Raw genomic sequence first — 17303 nt, 5'->3', positions numbered from 1 at the left:
GAAAGAAAATAGCCAACCAAGTAATTTAATTTTAAAAAGTGTTTAGATTTTAAAGTTTTAATTTCATATATTTTGTTCTTAACTTTTTCTGCCACACTCATACATACATACACACAAAATGATCATGTAATGAATAATATCCCATAATTAAGTGATATGGCATGCAGTATTTCAAAAATTAGGGTGATGATATAAGCAGTCTTTAAAAAGAAATGTTTCATGTGTGCATACCTCCCACCACCTTCTTTACAGTTGGGACAGGTGCAAGCTACCCTCCGAAGTCTTTTTCCTTCTTGATGTTGTTGGTCCCCTTCTTCATCTACCACCTGTACTCTTAAATGTGTTAGATCATTGGTATTCAATGTAGAATCACCACTGAGCTGCCACTCTTCAGGATCAGGTTCTTCTTCCTTGATCCTAATATCTAAAGAAGAAAACAAATACAGATGAGAAGCAGCCCACTGGCCCAAAAAAATAGCATGAAATCTGAGCCACACTACGGTAAAAGTGATACTACGTAAAAATCAAAAAGCATCTGTCTATGGAGCATAATTACTGCTCCTTGTTGTGGCTTATTCTTTCAAAACAATCTCTTTTATTCTAAATATCAAAGATTAAGCCAAAGGGGGAATAAAGCCAGAATGAGCATGCTTTTTAAAAAGGCTCATTAAGAAAAACAAGTGATTTTTTTTAGCAAGCTCAGTCATAAACAATCTGAAAATTCAATAATTGTTCAAATAGGCAAAAAACCCAATGGCCAATTTAGATTGGAACAAATTTTAAACCTTAAACCTCTCTTTCACAAACTGTATCAATTATGCCTAGTCTGTAGGTACTATGTGAATGCAAAAACAAACCACCAAAAACCAAAAAACAACAAAAAGCAATGACAACAAAAAAAGGTAGCATTCACTTGAAACTGTTACACACTTAAGCTTTAAACTCAATCATTACTAAAATATCTAGAATGGCCATAACATCACTGTGGAAGGAGGTACAGAAGTATGAGAAAGAGTTTCTATTTTCAAGGAGTTTTATTATAAACCAGACTGGGAAACAAAATGACAATGGTGAAAAAGAGTGAATATGGTAGGAAATTATGTCATTTTCTCAGAAGAGGTAAACGTCTTTATTTATATTGATAATGATACATCATTTTCCACTAGAAACTAAGAGTTTTTAATCTTAGAAAACTGACTTTTTAAAAGAAACAATACATAATTTACAACAAACACTGAACATAACCATTTTTAGTAAAACAAATTCCTACAAAATTTTGTCTTGATTTATTATGCAAACTAAAAATCTTAATGAAAATTTATAATTTTATATCTATGTTAGTCACTAATAATTGGGCAAAAATAGCTTAAAATATTAAATGTACCCCGACACTACTGAATTTACACTAATGAAAACTAAAATGTATAACCAACAATCAAGAAAAATGGCTCAAATAGTTTAAAACTAGTTTATTTTATCAGAATAAACACAATCAAGAATCAGGAGGAAATATGGGAAAAGAAGGGACTCCGGCCTGAGCAACAAAACATACGAATAGTGTCAATCACTGACTTTGGAAACAATGGAGAAGATCCAGGTGGAAGTGAAGGACAGTTAATGAGCTCAAAGTTGAAGGTCATGGAGTCTAAACTGTTTATGATACATAAAGGAAAAGAAGCTAGACCTACAGGTCTGGAACTCAGAAAGAAGTACATGCTAGAGATACAGAAGTTACCAAATATATATACGCCGTGATGGAATTCATCCAAGGAAGTAAGTTAAATTACTCAAGGACTATGAATAGAATGAGAAGAGAAAGTAGCCTATGAGGAATACAAACATTTAAGAACAGGTAGAAGAGGAGGAACCTGCAAATGAAAGCAGCAGCCGGGAAAATGTGCTACATTAAAGAAAGGAAAAAACCTGTTTCAAGAAAGAGAAGAAGTGATCAACATCAAATACTGCAGATAAATCAAGAAAGAAACTGACTTAAAGTGGACAAGAAGCGAGAAACAAGTACAGTGAAGTTTTTCAAGAAGTCTGACTTAAGAAAGAGACAGAAGCATGGCAGTGAAAGGGGATCAAGGAAGAGGCAGAGGGAGGGACTTTTTTGTTTTGCTTTTAAAGATAGAAAATACTTGAACATATTTAAATACTTATGAGAAAGATCTATTACATAGGGAGAGGTTGAAAACACTGGAGTGAAGTCCCTAAGTCAGAAGAGGATGATGATTTAGAGATTTAAGCGATGGAGCACAACTACCTCTTCCTCTATTATATGAAGGAAGAAAACATACAGGCACATAATTTATCCAATAAATAATTAGCTACTAGGTAGCACAAACTGTGCTAGACCTCAGATGCAGAGAGAAATGTGATGGCTGGAAATTAAGGGGAAATTGGTTTCTACTTCTGCAGTAAAATAATGACTAAGAATTAGATACATGTAGCCCTGATTGGGTGGCTCAGTTGGTTGGAACATCATTACATACACCAAAAGGTTGCAGGTTCTATTCCCTATCAGGGCGCTGACCTAAGTTATGGGTTTGATTGCCAACGGGGCGCGCAACCAATCCATGCTTCTCTCTCACACTGATGTCTCTCTCTCTCTCTCTCTCTCTCCTTTCCTCTCTCTAAAAAACAAAAACATATCCTCGGGTGAGGGTTAAAATATTTAGATACAAGCAGCCCCGCTCAAAGCACATGCGGAAATCCCGCAAATGTGTGACCCCTGCGTGTCTCCCCCAAGGCATTCACCTACTTCCTTCCACGGCTGCCAGGTCACTGGGAAGACGCACTGTGGAGCCCCTGGTGGTGGAGTCAGACTGCCAGGTGGCAGTCCAGTGCGCCCTACATATGACTTACTATGGGCTAGAGGCTCCCGTGGCCTCTCTTCCCAGCTGTGAACATGGATTTCAAAACTCAATCTTGGTGTGTTAGGATTCTCTCGAGAAACAGAACCGATAGGATGTGTATTTATAGAGAGGGCTTGTGAGGACTGGAAAGTCTGAAATCCACAGAAGCCAACAACTCAGGCAAGAGCTGATGCTGCAGTCAGAAGGCAATCTGAGGCAGAAGTCCATCCTCCTCAAGGAACCCGTGTCTTTTCTCTTCAACTGGCTGGACGAGGCCCACCCATGACACCAAGGGTGATCTGTTTTACTCAAAGTCCACTGTTTTAAATGTTAATCACATCTAAAAACGCCTTCATAGCAACATCCAGAATGATGTTTGACCAAACCGCTGAGCACCATACTCTAGTCAAGCTCACACAGAATACGAACAATTGTAATTGGTAACTTGTCAGTTATCTTCAAACTGATCCATAGGTTCGTTGTATTTCCAATTAAAATCCAAGGGATTTTTTTAAAAATTGACAGGCTGATTCCAAAATCCACATGGAACTGCAAAGTAACTAGAATAGTCAAAACAATTTTGAAAAAGAAGATCAAAGTTGAAGGATTCACACTACCTGGTTTCAAGACTTACTAGGAAAGCCATGTGATCAAGACAACGTGGTATTAGTGAAAGGATAGACACATAGATCAATGGAACAGAATGTAGTCTAGAGATCGATTCGCACACATCAGTTACTTGATTTTCAAAAAAGGTGCAAAGGCAATTCAGTGGAGAAAGGATAGTCTTTTTAACAAATGGTACTGGAACAACTGGATATCCACAGGTAAAAATATAAATTTGTTCCATGTTTTGCAACGTATTTTTTTAAATAGGATCTAATGTAAAGCCTAACCCAATAAATTCAATTAAAAAGTAAAAAATACATAAATGTAAAACCTGCAACTATTATACTTTTAGAAGAAAACAGGAAGAAATCTTGTGACCTTGGGTTAAGAAAAGAATTTTTAGGTATTACACAGGAAGTATAACTCATAAAAGAACAAAATGATACATGGGATGTGATAAAAATGAAGAACTTTTGCTCTTTGAAAGACTTTAAGCGAATGAAAAGGCAAGGCACAGGCTGAGAGAAAATATTTACAAAGATATAGCTGAAAAGGGGCTTGTATCCAGCATATATAAAGAATTCTCAAAACTCTATTAAAAAAAGTTTAAAAATAGGCAAAAGCAAAGATGTGGATGACAAATACAAACATGGAAACAGTAGTCAATAGGAAGATGCAAATTAAAACTACAGTGAGGTATCACTACACGCCTATAAGAATGACTAAAATTTAGAAGACTGACCATACCAAGCATTGGTAAGGATGTGGAGGAACTAGTGGTGGGAACATAAAACGGTATAATCATCTTCCAAAAAAATTAAACTCCCATGCTGTAACCCAACCATTCTACCCCTGGGTATTTACCCAAGAGAAATGAAAGCATATGTCCGTACATTTAATTGTATATGACTTTTTCGCAGCTGATTGGTAACAGCCAAAACTTGGAAACAACCTACATGTCTGTCAACAGGTAAATTGATAACAAATTGTGATACAGTAAGTCCTCACTTAACATGGTCAATAGGTTCTGTGACTTTAAGCAAAACGACATAACAAAACCAGTTTTACCACAGGCTAGCTGATATAAACAAGAGTTACATTTCTATGACATCTCTTTATAATAAGGAAACTACGTTGAATGAAAACATTATCTGAGGACCTGTTGTGTATTCACACAATGGAATACTACTCATAATCAAAAGGAATGAACTACTGATACATGCTACAACATGATTAAAACTCAAAATAATTATGCCAAGTGAAAGAAGCCAATAAAAAGGACATATACAGGCATGATTCCATTTATATAAAAATCAGGAAATGCAAAGTAATGTAGTTAAGTACTTGCACGAATACTGCATAGTATTAACTTTTACAAGTTAAATAAAAGATATAACATATGGATATCACATATCCTGAGTTGGTTAATTTTAAGTTCACAAAATGAGGGATTTTATCAGGTATTTTTAAAGCTATTGGTCTTACATTATTTGTGACAAGACAGCAAGAAAAAAAGGACAAAATACTAACATCAAAAATGAAGAGAGTCTAGAGACAGAAGAAAGATTTAAAGACAGTATAGAGAACAACAAAAGGCAACTGATGAGAGAGGCAACCTTACTGAGGAACCTACCGGCTCCTATTGCTAATTCTCTTACTGGAACCTACAAAATACATTTAAAGAATGTGTCATGGACGTGGATACTTACAACTTAGTTTTCTTTCTTATTGAATCTGAATACAACGTAGGCACATAAAACTTAACACCTTGCTGACCGGTCTCAAGATAATTCATGTCTGCACTTACATTAATTTAAGTAATTTTAAGGTCTGAAAGCAAAGTAGAGTCTTAAAAGAGCGGAAAAGTAGCCGGCCTCACGGGAAAGTCCTGGCTTGAGACAGCCGGTGTTTAACATGTCCAAATTGAACATATCTTGTCCATCCTCCAAAACTTCTCCTTGCATTCCCCTTAAAGTATTATAAGTCACCTAACTATCAACTTCAGGTGAGTCCTGTTAGTCCATTCCCAGCCTTTCATCTCTCTTTTGCCAATCCATCTTCTAACAGCCTCCAAAATTTTCTTCCTAAATAAAAATTAAATGTCATCACTTTCCTGATTCAATACTTACACTAATTCCCTATTTCCTGAAGTGTAAAGTCCCAACTCATTAACTTGGTTGGTATTCAAGGACGTTCTCAATCTGGTCCCAACCTGCTCTTCCAATTTGAGTATTAAAACACTGAAATTCTCATCCTTTTCAGAACACATGTTCTTTTTCTCAATGTCATGCCCTTGTACATGCCTTTTGCCTGGACTGTTTTCTAGCTCTTTCCCTTTTCATCTAACTTTCCTTTACTTATCCTTTAAAACTAGTTCAAACGTTATCTCTTTTACACATGCTTCTGGTAGAATTATTTATTTACTGGCTTGTATATCCCTTTAGATAATGAATTCTTCTTTCAAAACTGCTCAGAAAATACTGACTAAATGAACAAATCTCCCCTAAGGAGAAACTTCCAATATAGGAAGTTCCAGGAGACTTTGCCCTCTGCTTTTTTATGCTCCTGCTTTTTTATGCTATCTACAAATAATACATACAGAGAAAATTTTATAATTCAAAAAGTCAATTCATATGCACAGGACCACAAAGTGCTCAATAAAGACAACAAGTGTTACACCTAATTTTTAATCATTTCACTTGTCCATACGCATCAGGGATATTTTAGAATCTTAATCATAAAATTAATTAATCTATTAAATCCTAAATAATTCCCCTTTGCCAACTGCATACCAATTTAATACAGACACCTTAAAAATAAATCTTCAGTACCAGGCAGTCAAGTTTACTTCCTCAATATTTTAATATAGGTGATAGGAAAAAAATTTTTTCTGTGCTGTATCAGTGTCCAGTGTGGCCCCTCGTTATTCTTAGGAATCTACTATTTATATGACTCAGGAGAAAGGAAAATAATAATCTATCAATGCCCAGCCAGCACGGGTCAGCAGTTGAGCATCACCTATGATCCAGGAGATTGCGGTTTGATTCCTGGTCAGGGCACATGCCTACGTTGCAGGCTCGATCCCCAGTAGGGGGCATGCAGGAGGGAGCCGATTAATGACTCGCTAATCACTAATGTTCCTCTCTCTCTCCCTCTCCCTGAAATCAATAAAAACGTATTTTAAAAATTTCTAAAAAAAAAAAATCCATCAAATTGACTCAAAAATATTAAAAGATACTCATTATTATTAGATATCAGAAAAATTAAAAACACAATGAGATATCCTATACACCCACCAAAATAGCTAAAAATTTTAAAACGGACCAGCCAATTATCGACAAAGTAGTGAAACAACTGAAACTCTCCTACATTATGGAGGGTATGTAAATCAATGTAACAACTTTGGAAAATCTTGTGACTATATCTTCTAAAGTGGAACCTATGTATACCTTATAACCCAAGCAATTTCATTCCAAGAGAAATTCATAAACATGACAGTAAAGTACAAAATTTTACCCTAAATTATAAACAACGCATATCCATTAATATACTGAAATGAAAAATAAATCATGATACATTCACTGATACAATGGAGTATGTTAAAACAATGAAAATTAGTTTATAAGCAACAGGAATGAATGTCACACACATAATTTTAAACAAAAGAAGGCACACATTATATATAGATAAGATATATAGATATATAAATTCCATTTATATAAAGCTCAAAATGGGCAAAACTACTTTATGGTGGCTGCCTACCTTTAACAGGGGTAATGACTGGGTACAGGGAGATTTCTGGGTTACTGGTAAGATATCATTTTTCTTTTTTTTAACATATCTTGATTGATTTGAGAAAAGAAGGGAGAGGGAGGGAGAGGGAAACATCAATGCTAAGAGTCATTGATCACCTGCACACACCCCTACTGGGGATTGAGCCTGCAACCCGAGCTCTTCCAGGAATCTATCCTCGATCTCCTGGATCATAGGTCGATATTCAACCACTGAGCCACGCTGGCTGGGCAACATACCATTTCTTGATCTGGGAGGTAATTTTTCCTCTACGGTCTTTTTATAAAAATTCATCAAGTTATACACATATGATTTGTACATTTTTCTGAATGTATATTGCACTTAAATATAAAGATTATTATAAATAAAAAATTTTAAGTAATCTATAAAACATTACCTAGGAATTCTGCTAAAGACAGTCAACACCTTTTGTTGTGGCTTCATTTGCTAACAGCTTTGATAATAGGGTTTTATGTGAGGTGGCAAAACAAGAAAGGAATTAAGACAATTCTAAGGTTTTTGTCCTAAGCCACTATGAAGATGAAGTTGAAAGATTGAGGGAGAGGAGTCCCAATCAGGGACCCATTCTTGGATATGAAAGTCTTGAGGTGCCTATGAAATATCCAAATGATGATGTTGATCAGGCAGTTGATGGATTAGGTACGGCCTGCAGATATGAATGTGGGCAAAATCAGCATACATAGTTGGTTACTAAGAGTCACCTGGAATGGAGTGTACATAGGAAGAAATGCTGGGGCACTTCAAATTTTACAAGTAGAGAAAATGAAAAAAAGAATGAATTCATTTGAAGAACTTAATTATAGGTGTCAAATGCTTGATTAAGTCAAGTAAAATGAGGACTGAGAAATGACTTTGGATGTAACAATGTGGTAATCACTGGTGATCTTGACAAGAGATGTTTCACAGTAGAGAAGGAAGGACACAACCCTGCCTAGAACAGATTCAAGAGAATGAAAAGAGATGAATTGGAAACAAGTTTATACAACTCTCTCCAAGAGTTTTGTTGGGGGAAAAAGTACTATAAAAATGGCATTGAAATTCCTAAATTAGACCACAAAGGTAGATTTAACACAAAAGAATACCTAAAATAGTGTAAATTAACCTTTCTATTCAGTAGCTATACTTGTATAATACAGGGGTGGGCAAAAGTAGGTTTACAGTTGTAATACAAATAAATAATATAATAATGAATAATAATAATACAAAAATAAACTGTGTTTTGCATACCAACAACTGTAAATCTACTTTTGTCAATCCCTACATAGATTAGCAATATAAAAAATTAATATGCTTATTTAAACTTGAGTTTTGGTACTTACGGAAAAATCAGCTTAAATGCAAAAAATGTAAGCAATGGAAACAGAAATTCTCAAGGAGGTTTGCATACACATTTAAGAATTTTATAAGCTAACGGCACTGGTTTCTTATTATGTGAACTACCTCAAAATGTTTAAATTTCCTTTTCATCTGGCCTGTTATGTGACTAACAATATCTTTGTCCCATGATTATAGTTGTTTTTTCAAGGCCTACCCCCAATAAAACAAGTTTGCAAAAAGGATATACAAATGAAAAAACATTCCTGCAAGCCTGGGCAAGAGTTGAAGGAAAAGAGAAACAAAGTTTCAGTGATTTAAAAAAATACACACCATACAGTTATGAAGACTAATTTTCTTGTATAGCCAATGGACAAACACAAAAGTATAGAAAGATACAGCTTAACATATTACTAATACATTTTACATAGAAAAATACGAAATAAGGAAGGTGTGATAGAAGCACAAGGTACAGGTGTGGTTGTGGTGGTGAAGGTTCGGATGGAACCAAATTCCCACAGCCACCACTCAATAGCACTTCTGACTTCAAAGAGTTTGGCTGCTTTGTGGATTAGGAAGAGGATGAAGTCACTGATCTCTCCACATCTTCTTGATTACTCAACACCAGCAGTCAAGTTCTGAACATGGATCCCATAAATGTGCTTATTAATTAAACATATATACATAATAATACTCTAATCGACTATGAAATATTACAAAACAATTAGATATATGAGAAACAATTTAAATTGTATTATTGTCATGACTCAGTATTAGACATGTCACAACAAAATATTTAGGCTGAGTTTCAATGTTATCAATAGCAAATGGAAAGGTGTCTACCATTTTTTGCTGCTTTAGTGATACTTGCATTGTTTTTTCTATTCAATCCATGGTTTCTTTATATAAATATTAAAGCCACTTGTCCCCTCTGAAGGTTAAAACCAGAAAATATAAATCCATTTAATCCAAGCATACACAGATAGCAATATGTAGCAGCATACTAAAAGTACACAAGTATAGGACTGAATGGGTATATCATATGTAACATACACACAGCTGACATGGACCTTGTGAAGGCACCAATGGTAATCTGTATAATCATTTATAATGAACACTGGTAATTCTGGGCATGCTTAGATTTCTATTAAAAATATTACCAGAAGAAAATGTTAAATGCTTTCTCCTAAAACTATTTCATAATTATTTACCAATAAAGCTAATAGAATATTTAAGATAAATTCTTCACTGGTATATTAAGTCTAGAGCATATATATTTAATTTAAATAACACTAGATAAATATGAATTACAGTACTGTTGATAAAATGAGACATTCTCCTTTATCAATAGCTTTCATTAGGATTTTGTTGTTCTTATCAAAGGCTTTCATAGTCTCTGCCTGCCTTCAATTTTAAGCACTGATAAAATTTACTTCATTTGATTCTAAAAGTGTATTTACAGGTCTCCTTTAATCAGTTTCACCTGCCATAAAAATCACCTAAACATAATTAAAGTATAATCCTACAAGATCTCATATATTATTTTGTTTTTTATTTTTTTAACTATATCTTTATTTATTTCAGAGAGAGGAAAGAAGAGGGAGAGAGAGAGAGAGAAACTTCAATGACGAGAGAGTCATTGATCGAGCCCGCAACCCAGGCATGTGCCCTGACCAGGAATCAAACCCCGATCGCCTGGATCCTAGGTCGACGCTCAACCGCTGAGCCATGCCCGGCCAGGCTCATATATTATTTTAATTAGGTTTTTACTCATAACTATTCAGATTCTTTCTTATGAACATTTCAGAGCTCCCAAAAGTCTTTATTTCCAACTTTTCTTTCAAGGGGATACTTCTAAATCATAGACATGGATCTCTAAATATAAAACTTCACTAATCTAATCAAAATAACACTTTAAGGGAAGATTTTAAAACCAAATTTTATTCCTTTTCAAAATTATCTATAACCATCCCTGCTTTAACATTAAGCAATCTCTTTCCCATAAACCCATCTCCTTAGATTTGGATCATTACTCCTCTGTGACTGCCCCCTCCCCCATTTAAACTAATCTTTAGCCCGGCCGGGCATGGCTCAGCAGTTGAGCATCGACCTAAGATCCAGTAGATCGCAGTTCGATTCCTGGTCAGGGCACACGCCCCGGTTGCAGGCTCAAACCACAGTCGGGGGCATGCAGGAGGCAGCCGATCAATAACTCTCTCATCATTGACATTTCTCTCTCTTTCTCTGACCCTCTCTCTTCCTCTCTCTGAAATCAATAAAGATTTTTTTTTTTTAATTACTCTTTACCTCCTGCACACCCCCTACTAGGGACTGAGCCAACAACTTTTTGGTGCATGAGACAATACTCAACCAACTGAGACACACCAGCCTGGGCTCCTCCTCCTATTTTTTTTATAGCAGTTTTCCATAGCTTTTTCTACCCAATTAGAGATTATACATTAATAAGATTATTCTTCCTATTAAAACTAGAAATACAAACTTTTATAGTATACACACACATAAACATAACTGGAAATAAATGATTTTTAAATATGGCTTATAAAGGCCTCATTTTGTAGTCATAACACAAATATATGAGAAAAAGACAATGTGACTTACAACTAATACACTGTAAATAGTGAAATATTAACTTTACTTAATCTGAAGTACTAGATAAGTCCTTGTTAAGGGAACAGCATTCTATTCTATCAGATGATGGTGATAACTTACACATAAGATTTACTACTTGTCAGACACTACTGCAAGCACTTAACATATAGTAACTTACTTCATGCTGCCAACTACCCTAACATTAGTATAGTAATATTTCCCCCCACTTTATAGATAAGAAAACAAAGAGGATAAGTACTTTGCCTGAAGTCACATGATAGAAAATGGATAGAGCCAGGACATAAGACAAAATTATGCGAAACCATACTGTAAGTGTTGTTATAGGCCCATCAGTTCCCTACCAGGGCTACTTCCCAGGGATAGTAGGTTTAAATTGCCTCCACTACATATGAGTATGTAATTTTAATTGTAGTTTGATCAAATTAATGTAACTTTAAAAATCTGGGGAGGACAAAGAAAATGTTGCATATACATACAATGGAATATTGTGTGGCCTTTAAAAAGGAAATCCTGTCCCATCCTGCAATATGTATGAACCTTGAGGACATTATGCTAGGTGAAATAAGCCAGTCACAAAAAGACAAATGCTGTACAATTCTACCAATGTGAGGAATCTAAAGTAGTCAATATCACAGAAACAAACGTAGAAAGATGGCTGCGCTAAGGGTTAGCTAGAGGGAAGAGGGGGAATGGGAAGAAGGGAAATGGGTATAGAGTTTCAGTTTTTCAAGATGCAAAGTTCTAGGGATCTGTTGCACAACAGTGTGAATATATGTTAACTCTACTGAACTGTACACTTAAAAATTAGGATGGCAAATTTAATATTATGTGTTTTTACCAGAATAAAAAAAAATCTGGCAAAATCTCCCTTGTTGCTTCCCACTCCTACAGAGGGCTTATTTTAGGAACCTCACATATAAAAATCTTCAATGTCACAGGTAAGAAGTTCGGAATAACTACGAAGGATACACATCAAGATATTATTGCAGACAATATTCTTTCCTAAGGCTCCTCCCTTCCCCTACAGGCTTTAAAGACTAGTTTTTGTTTTTTAAATATATCTTTACTGATTTGAGAGAGAGGGAGGGAGAGGGAGAGAGATAGAAACATCAATGATGAGTCACTGATCAGCTGCCTCCTGCACACCCCCTGCTGGGGATCGAGCCCGAAACCCAGGCATGTGCCCTGACCAGGAATCGAACCGAGATCTCCTGGATCCTAGGTTGATGTTCAACCGTTGAGCCACGCCCAGCTGGGCAAAGACTAGTTTTCCTCTCTCCTTCAGATGTTAAAAAAAAAAAGACTATAGTTTTTAAAAAAAAAAAGAAAAAATTGGCCCTGGCTGGTTTGGCTAAGTGGTTAGAGCATTGGCCTGCAGGCCAAAGGGTCGCAGGTTCAATTCTTGGTCAAGGGCATGTCCCTCGGTTGAGGGTTCACTCCTCACCACAGTCAGGGGCACCTGCTGGTTGCCGAGGCAACCAGTCGATATGTGTCTCTCTCACATTGATGTTTCTCTCTCCTCCCCTTCCACTCTCTCTAAAAATTAATGGAAAAAATATCTCCCACTAATTAAAAAAAAAAAAAGAAAGAAAAAATTGTTTTCCTCCACCACTCACCTAGGTTAATACCAAAAAGGATGATAGTTCCCAGTAATCCCTAGCTATCTAAGAAACAGTAAAAAAAAAAAAAAAAATGATTTACCAACAGCTATTACAACTGTCACTATTCAAATTCTAACAGTACCAAACATTCATCCTAAGAGTAGATTCGATTTTTAGAGATAACATAAGACAATCTGAAGTCACATAAAGTTAAATATTTAAACTGGGAAATATAATATTGCTTGTTCTTGGTTCAAAACAAACTATGACCATAATATAAATTGTATCCTACAGTAGTTTACCTCCCCATCACCTAATCTTCTAAACATATCACTGGAATAAGGAAACACCTTAGTTCAGGCACTTGAGGACAAAATACACTGTTGTTTTTTATAGTCGTCTTCTTTAGTCCAGTAAGACCAAAGGGGAGAAATATGCAACAGCAATAAATTGTATATAATTTTTAACATCACCTCTCACAACCCTATTATCAGTTTTCATACCATCTACCCAATAACCAAACATATGTTTTTCTAGGTGTATGTGTATTTAACAGCCAGGACTGTTAAAATTGCATATAAATAGTTGATAAATTAGGCCTAAAGAAAGAATCCAAGGCTTCTCCTAAGAAATCTAAACCCCCAAAATGAAGAAGACCACAGACCTCCCAACAGAGATTTTCAAACTGTTTCCTTAAAGAATAATGTGTCAGCAGAGATGATAAATATATGAGGTTCTAGGTCCTCACATAAATCAGAGCAGCCCCACAAGATCAGTTTTATAAACTGGAATCCCACCTAAGACTTCATTTGAGGAATGGGTTCTACTCGAACACTGGACTAAAACTAGTATCACTGCCCCACTGCTATGGCTAGAAAAAAAATAATGGTTTGGGTTTTTCCCCTACCTCCTCATTTAAAACAAACAAACAAACAAAAAAAAACACTCCCTTAAGCCCTGGTCGGCTAGCTCAGCTGGCTAGAGTGCTGTCCTGACACACCAAGGTTGCCAGTTCAATTCCTGGTCAGGGCACATGACCAGGTTGCAGGCTCAATCCCCAGTAAGGGGTGTGTAGAAGACAGCAGACAGATGTTTCTCTCTCTCTCCCTTCCTCTCTCTCTAAAATCAATAAAAACATTAAAAGGAAGGAAGGAAAGAAGGGGGGATAAATGGCGATGAAAGGAGGCTTGCCTTGGGGTAGTAAACACACAATACAATATATAGATGATGTATTATAGAATTGTACACCTGAAACCTATAATTTTATTAACCAATGTGACCTCAATAAATTCAATCAAAAAAATTAATTAAATTTTAAAAAATGAGTGTAAATGAAAAAAAGAAAAAGAAGTAGTTTACTCTTCTTCCTATAAGAACATACCTGTCCCCTCCCTGCAGGAGATAGCCAGAAAAACTCATCTAGGTACAGCATCAAGCTCAAAGGCAAGAATCTGTGGATGACGTGGAAATAACCCATCAGGTCCAGATGTGGCCCCTCTTCACAGAGACCTATTTACTAAAACAAGTTATCTACTACTCTTTATACACACAATACACAATGACAGAACACAGTAAGTATAACCATCAAAACAACTCCCTTTCAAGAGAAGAGGAATGGGAGACACAACAGCCAGTGGTTCATAGCAATTCATAAACCCAGAAACAGATAATGCAGGGGGGCTCAATGCTCTGGGGGCAGGAGGTGCTCGGAGGAGTTTCTCAGTCCAGTGTTCTCTGTGCTCTTGGTACTATCCTCTAGGTTTTTCCTTGTCCGTTATTCTGTCCACCACAAGTGAAGTGGACACAGAGAGTGTGCCTCCTTGGCTAAGCAAAATTCTCAGCCTGCTGGTAGAAGGTTGGGGGGGGTGGGGGGGTGGAGACCAAGAACATTAAATCTCTGACTCCCTAAAAAAAACTCAGAAAGTTTCTTATCTGGTCCATTCTATCCAGTTCCAAGTGTCGATATTTAGAACCACAGCTTTTTTTTTTTTTTCTAGATATGTCTCTCAGACTTACTACATTTACTTGCTTTCTTGCCCCATATTTTATTGATGCTAAAAGGGTAATTCCCATCACCAAAAATCTAAAACACCTTCCTTCTTATAATTCTCTTGTTCAGTTTATCTACTCACATTATTTCAGCTGTGTTATCACCTCCATTCCACAGAATTTCAGTCCTCTGTCTTGAGATTAGTCCTTTATGTTTACTACCAATAGTCATTTCAACCTAGGTCCACAAATTCAACCCACTAAAACTGATATATTTTTGCCTTCTCTACATCAGTTTCTCTTCCCAACTCTGACAATAATATGACCTTTTTTTAAAAACACAAAGGACTCATCTTGTATTCCCAATAGCTAATCACAATTTCTGAAGATTCCTCTTTAGAAATGTCTAGCATTCTTTCTTACTTCCTTTATCCCCATTTACCTGAAACAGCCTCCTATTTTCTTCAGTGTTGGTTTCTTCCCATTCCAATCTATTCCTAGAATACATCTTTCCAAACACGGATTTATTCATGTAATTCATCTCCTCCAAAACCTTTAAGGGCTCCTTAAGTTAAAAATATTAAAATCCTCACTCGTAGTAGTATTCAGTGCTCTCCACTGTCTTACAAAATGTGTCCTATCAGTCACTAGTCCCCCCCAAACAACATCCCACCCCTCTACTCATGCTATTACATCATTTCCCAAAGTGGTCCTCACAATTAACCAAATTAAATACTAATCTCTGGAGATGTATAATCTAAAAATGAAAAAGGATGCTGCTTCCTTCTTTAGTCAGTGGTTTCTCAGAGAATTTCTGTAACTTATTTAATAATGCTTATTAATATCTTAACCATTTTGGGGAAAATGCTAGGCCTATTAAACTGTCTCCTGGATAGGCTGCCTCTGTTCACACTTATATTGCTTTTTGCCATATTAGTATAAACATTTTCCCTTCATCTCTCTACAAACACAAATCTAAATTCCTCCACTGAAGTTCTCCCTTCTCTATATAGTCTTCCCTAATAATGGGAGCCCTCTTTGATTTTCCACTTCTCTGAACTTCTACACAATTATTTGTATCATGCAATTAGTGCCATTACATTGATTTATATTATCAATTACACACTGGTTTATATTGTTGATTACTGCTCCATGTGTCTGCTTTAAATACCCCCAACAAAAGTCTGTCTCTAGGGAATATGAACATGTACATACTTCTCTTACAGACCACACAGTATCAAAAAAGTGCTATTTTACTTATTTCCCTAAATACTGTTCATCCTAAGAAATTTGTTCAACTCTTCCCTTCTCTCAAGTTCTTGAGCTTTTACTATCCCTTTCTCCCAAGCAGGCTGCCAAAATTTAAGCACCAAGGGCATTTATAAAAAATATTTCTGCCTTTCCCTTTCATATGCCAAAAAAACCAAAAATACTTCACTGTAGTTTCATGCAACTGGCTAGTCTCCAAAATTTATCAACTACCTTCTTCATATTATAGGTGATAAAGCAGGAAAATAGTCTAAACAATCAAAATCCATCTTCAAGGAACCATAAAATGCTTTTGACACTTGTAAAACAAGCAAGCATTCACATCCCAACCAAGCTGTTACTATGAACAAGGCTCACTAACCCAAACATCACAGGGGATTTTGAAACCAAAATTAAAGTCTAATCTTACTTGTATGTTGTTTCTTTTTAAAAAATTACAATCCAAAATGTCTACTCACCAAAAAGAGGAGAGGATAAAACCTTTTTATTATAGCAAAACCTCGAATATATACATAAGTAGTCTATAACAACCCCAGGGCATCCATTACCCAGCTTCAACAATCAACTCTGGGACAAGTGTTTCAGCTATATCCCAAACTACCTGTTATTTGGAAATAAATACCAGACATAATATTTCATCCACAGATATTTAAGTATGTACAACTCAAAGATAAGGAACTTACATTTTTTAAATCTCTAATCATGTTATTCTTAGAATAAATACATGAAACTTATAGTGTTAAAAGACTTTGGGGGGAGTCATTTAAGTCTTCTAAATTCTCTCATATGAAGGCAGGACTAAATCTAAAATTCCTTTTACTTCTCTTGGTTTCTTTCTCCCCACAGGTTTATGGGATGGTTTCTGAAACAATTCTAAATATCAGTAATCTTTAAAAAGCTACAAATTTAATACAATTATACAACTGGTAGTGGTATGAAATAAACAGGTACCATGCACCTCACACATCTGAAAAATGTTAAATATTTCAGAAGCAAACAGGCAAAATTTATATTACATGTTATCATATAAATCTATGTTTATTCTGTATCTATTACTGATACTTCTTCACTCTTAAAAAAAAAGGGGGAGGGCAGAAAGATGAGTAAGAAATTATTGCTGAATTCCAAAAGGAGACAAACATGTTAAGTAAAACAAAAAACAAAGAATATGGGTACTATTAAAGAAGCAGAAATTTAAAGCAGGCAGGCAGGTCAGGAAAGG

The 17303-nt window shown here is 35.7% G+C and overlaps 1 protein-coding gene across 1 annotated transcript in view; it reads right to left on the bottom strand.

The window, feature by feature from the left end:
• SP3 (Sp3 transcription factor) overlaps positions 1-17303 on the bottom strand; it is a 54361-nt gene that overhangs the window by 10495 nt on the left and 26563 nt on the right. The window contains exon 5 of the mRNA XM_087819767.1: positions 232-424. Coding sequence (XP_087675893.1) covers positions 232-424 — 193 coding nt within the window. The remainder of the gene's footprint in view (positions 1-231; positions 425-17303) is intronic.

Source organism: Miniopterus natalensis, chromosome 8, assembly GCF_054644295.1.
Source record: "Miniopterus natalensis isolate mMinNat1 chromosome 8, mMinNat1.hap1, whole genome shotgun sequence".
NCBI classification, from domain to species: Eukaryota; Metazoa; Chordata; class Mammalia; order Chiroptera; family Miniopteridae; genus Miniopterus; species Miniopterus natalensis.
This window is presented reverse-complemented; position numbering and strand designations above follow the sequence as displayed.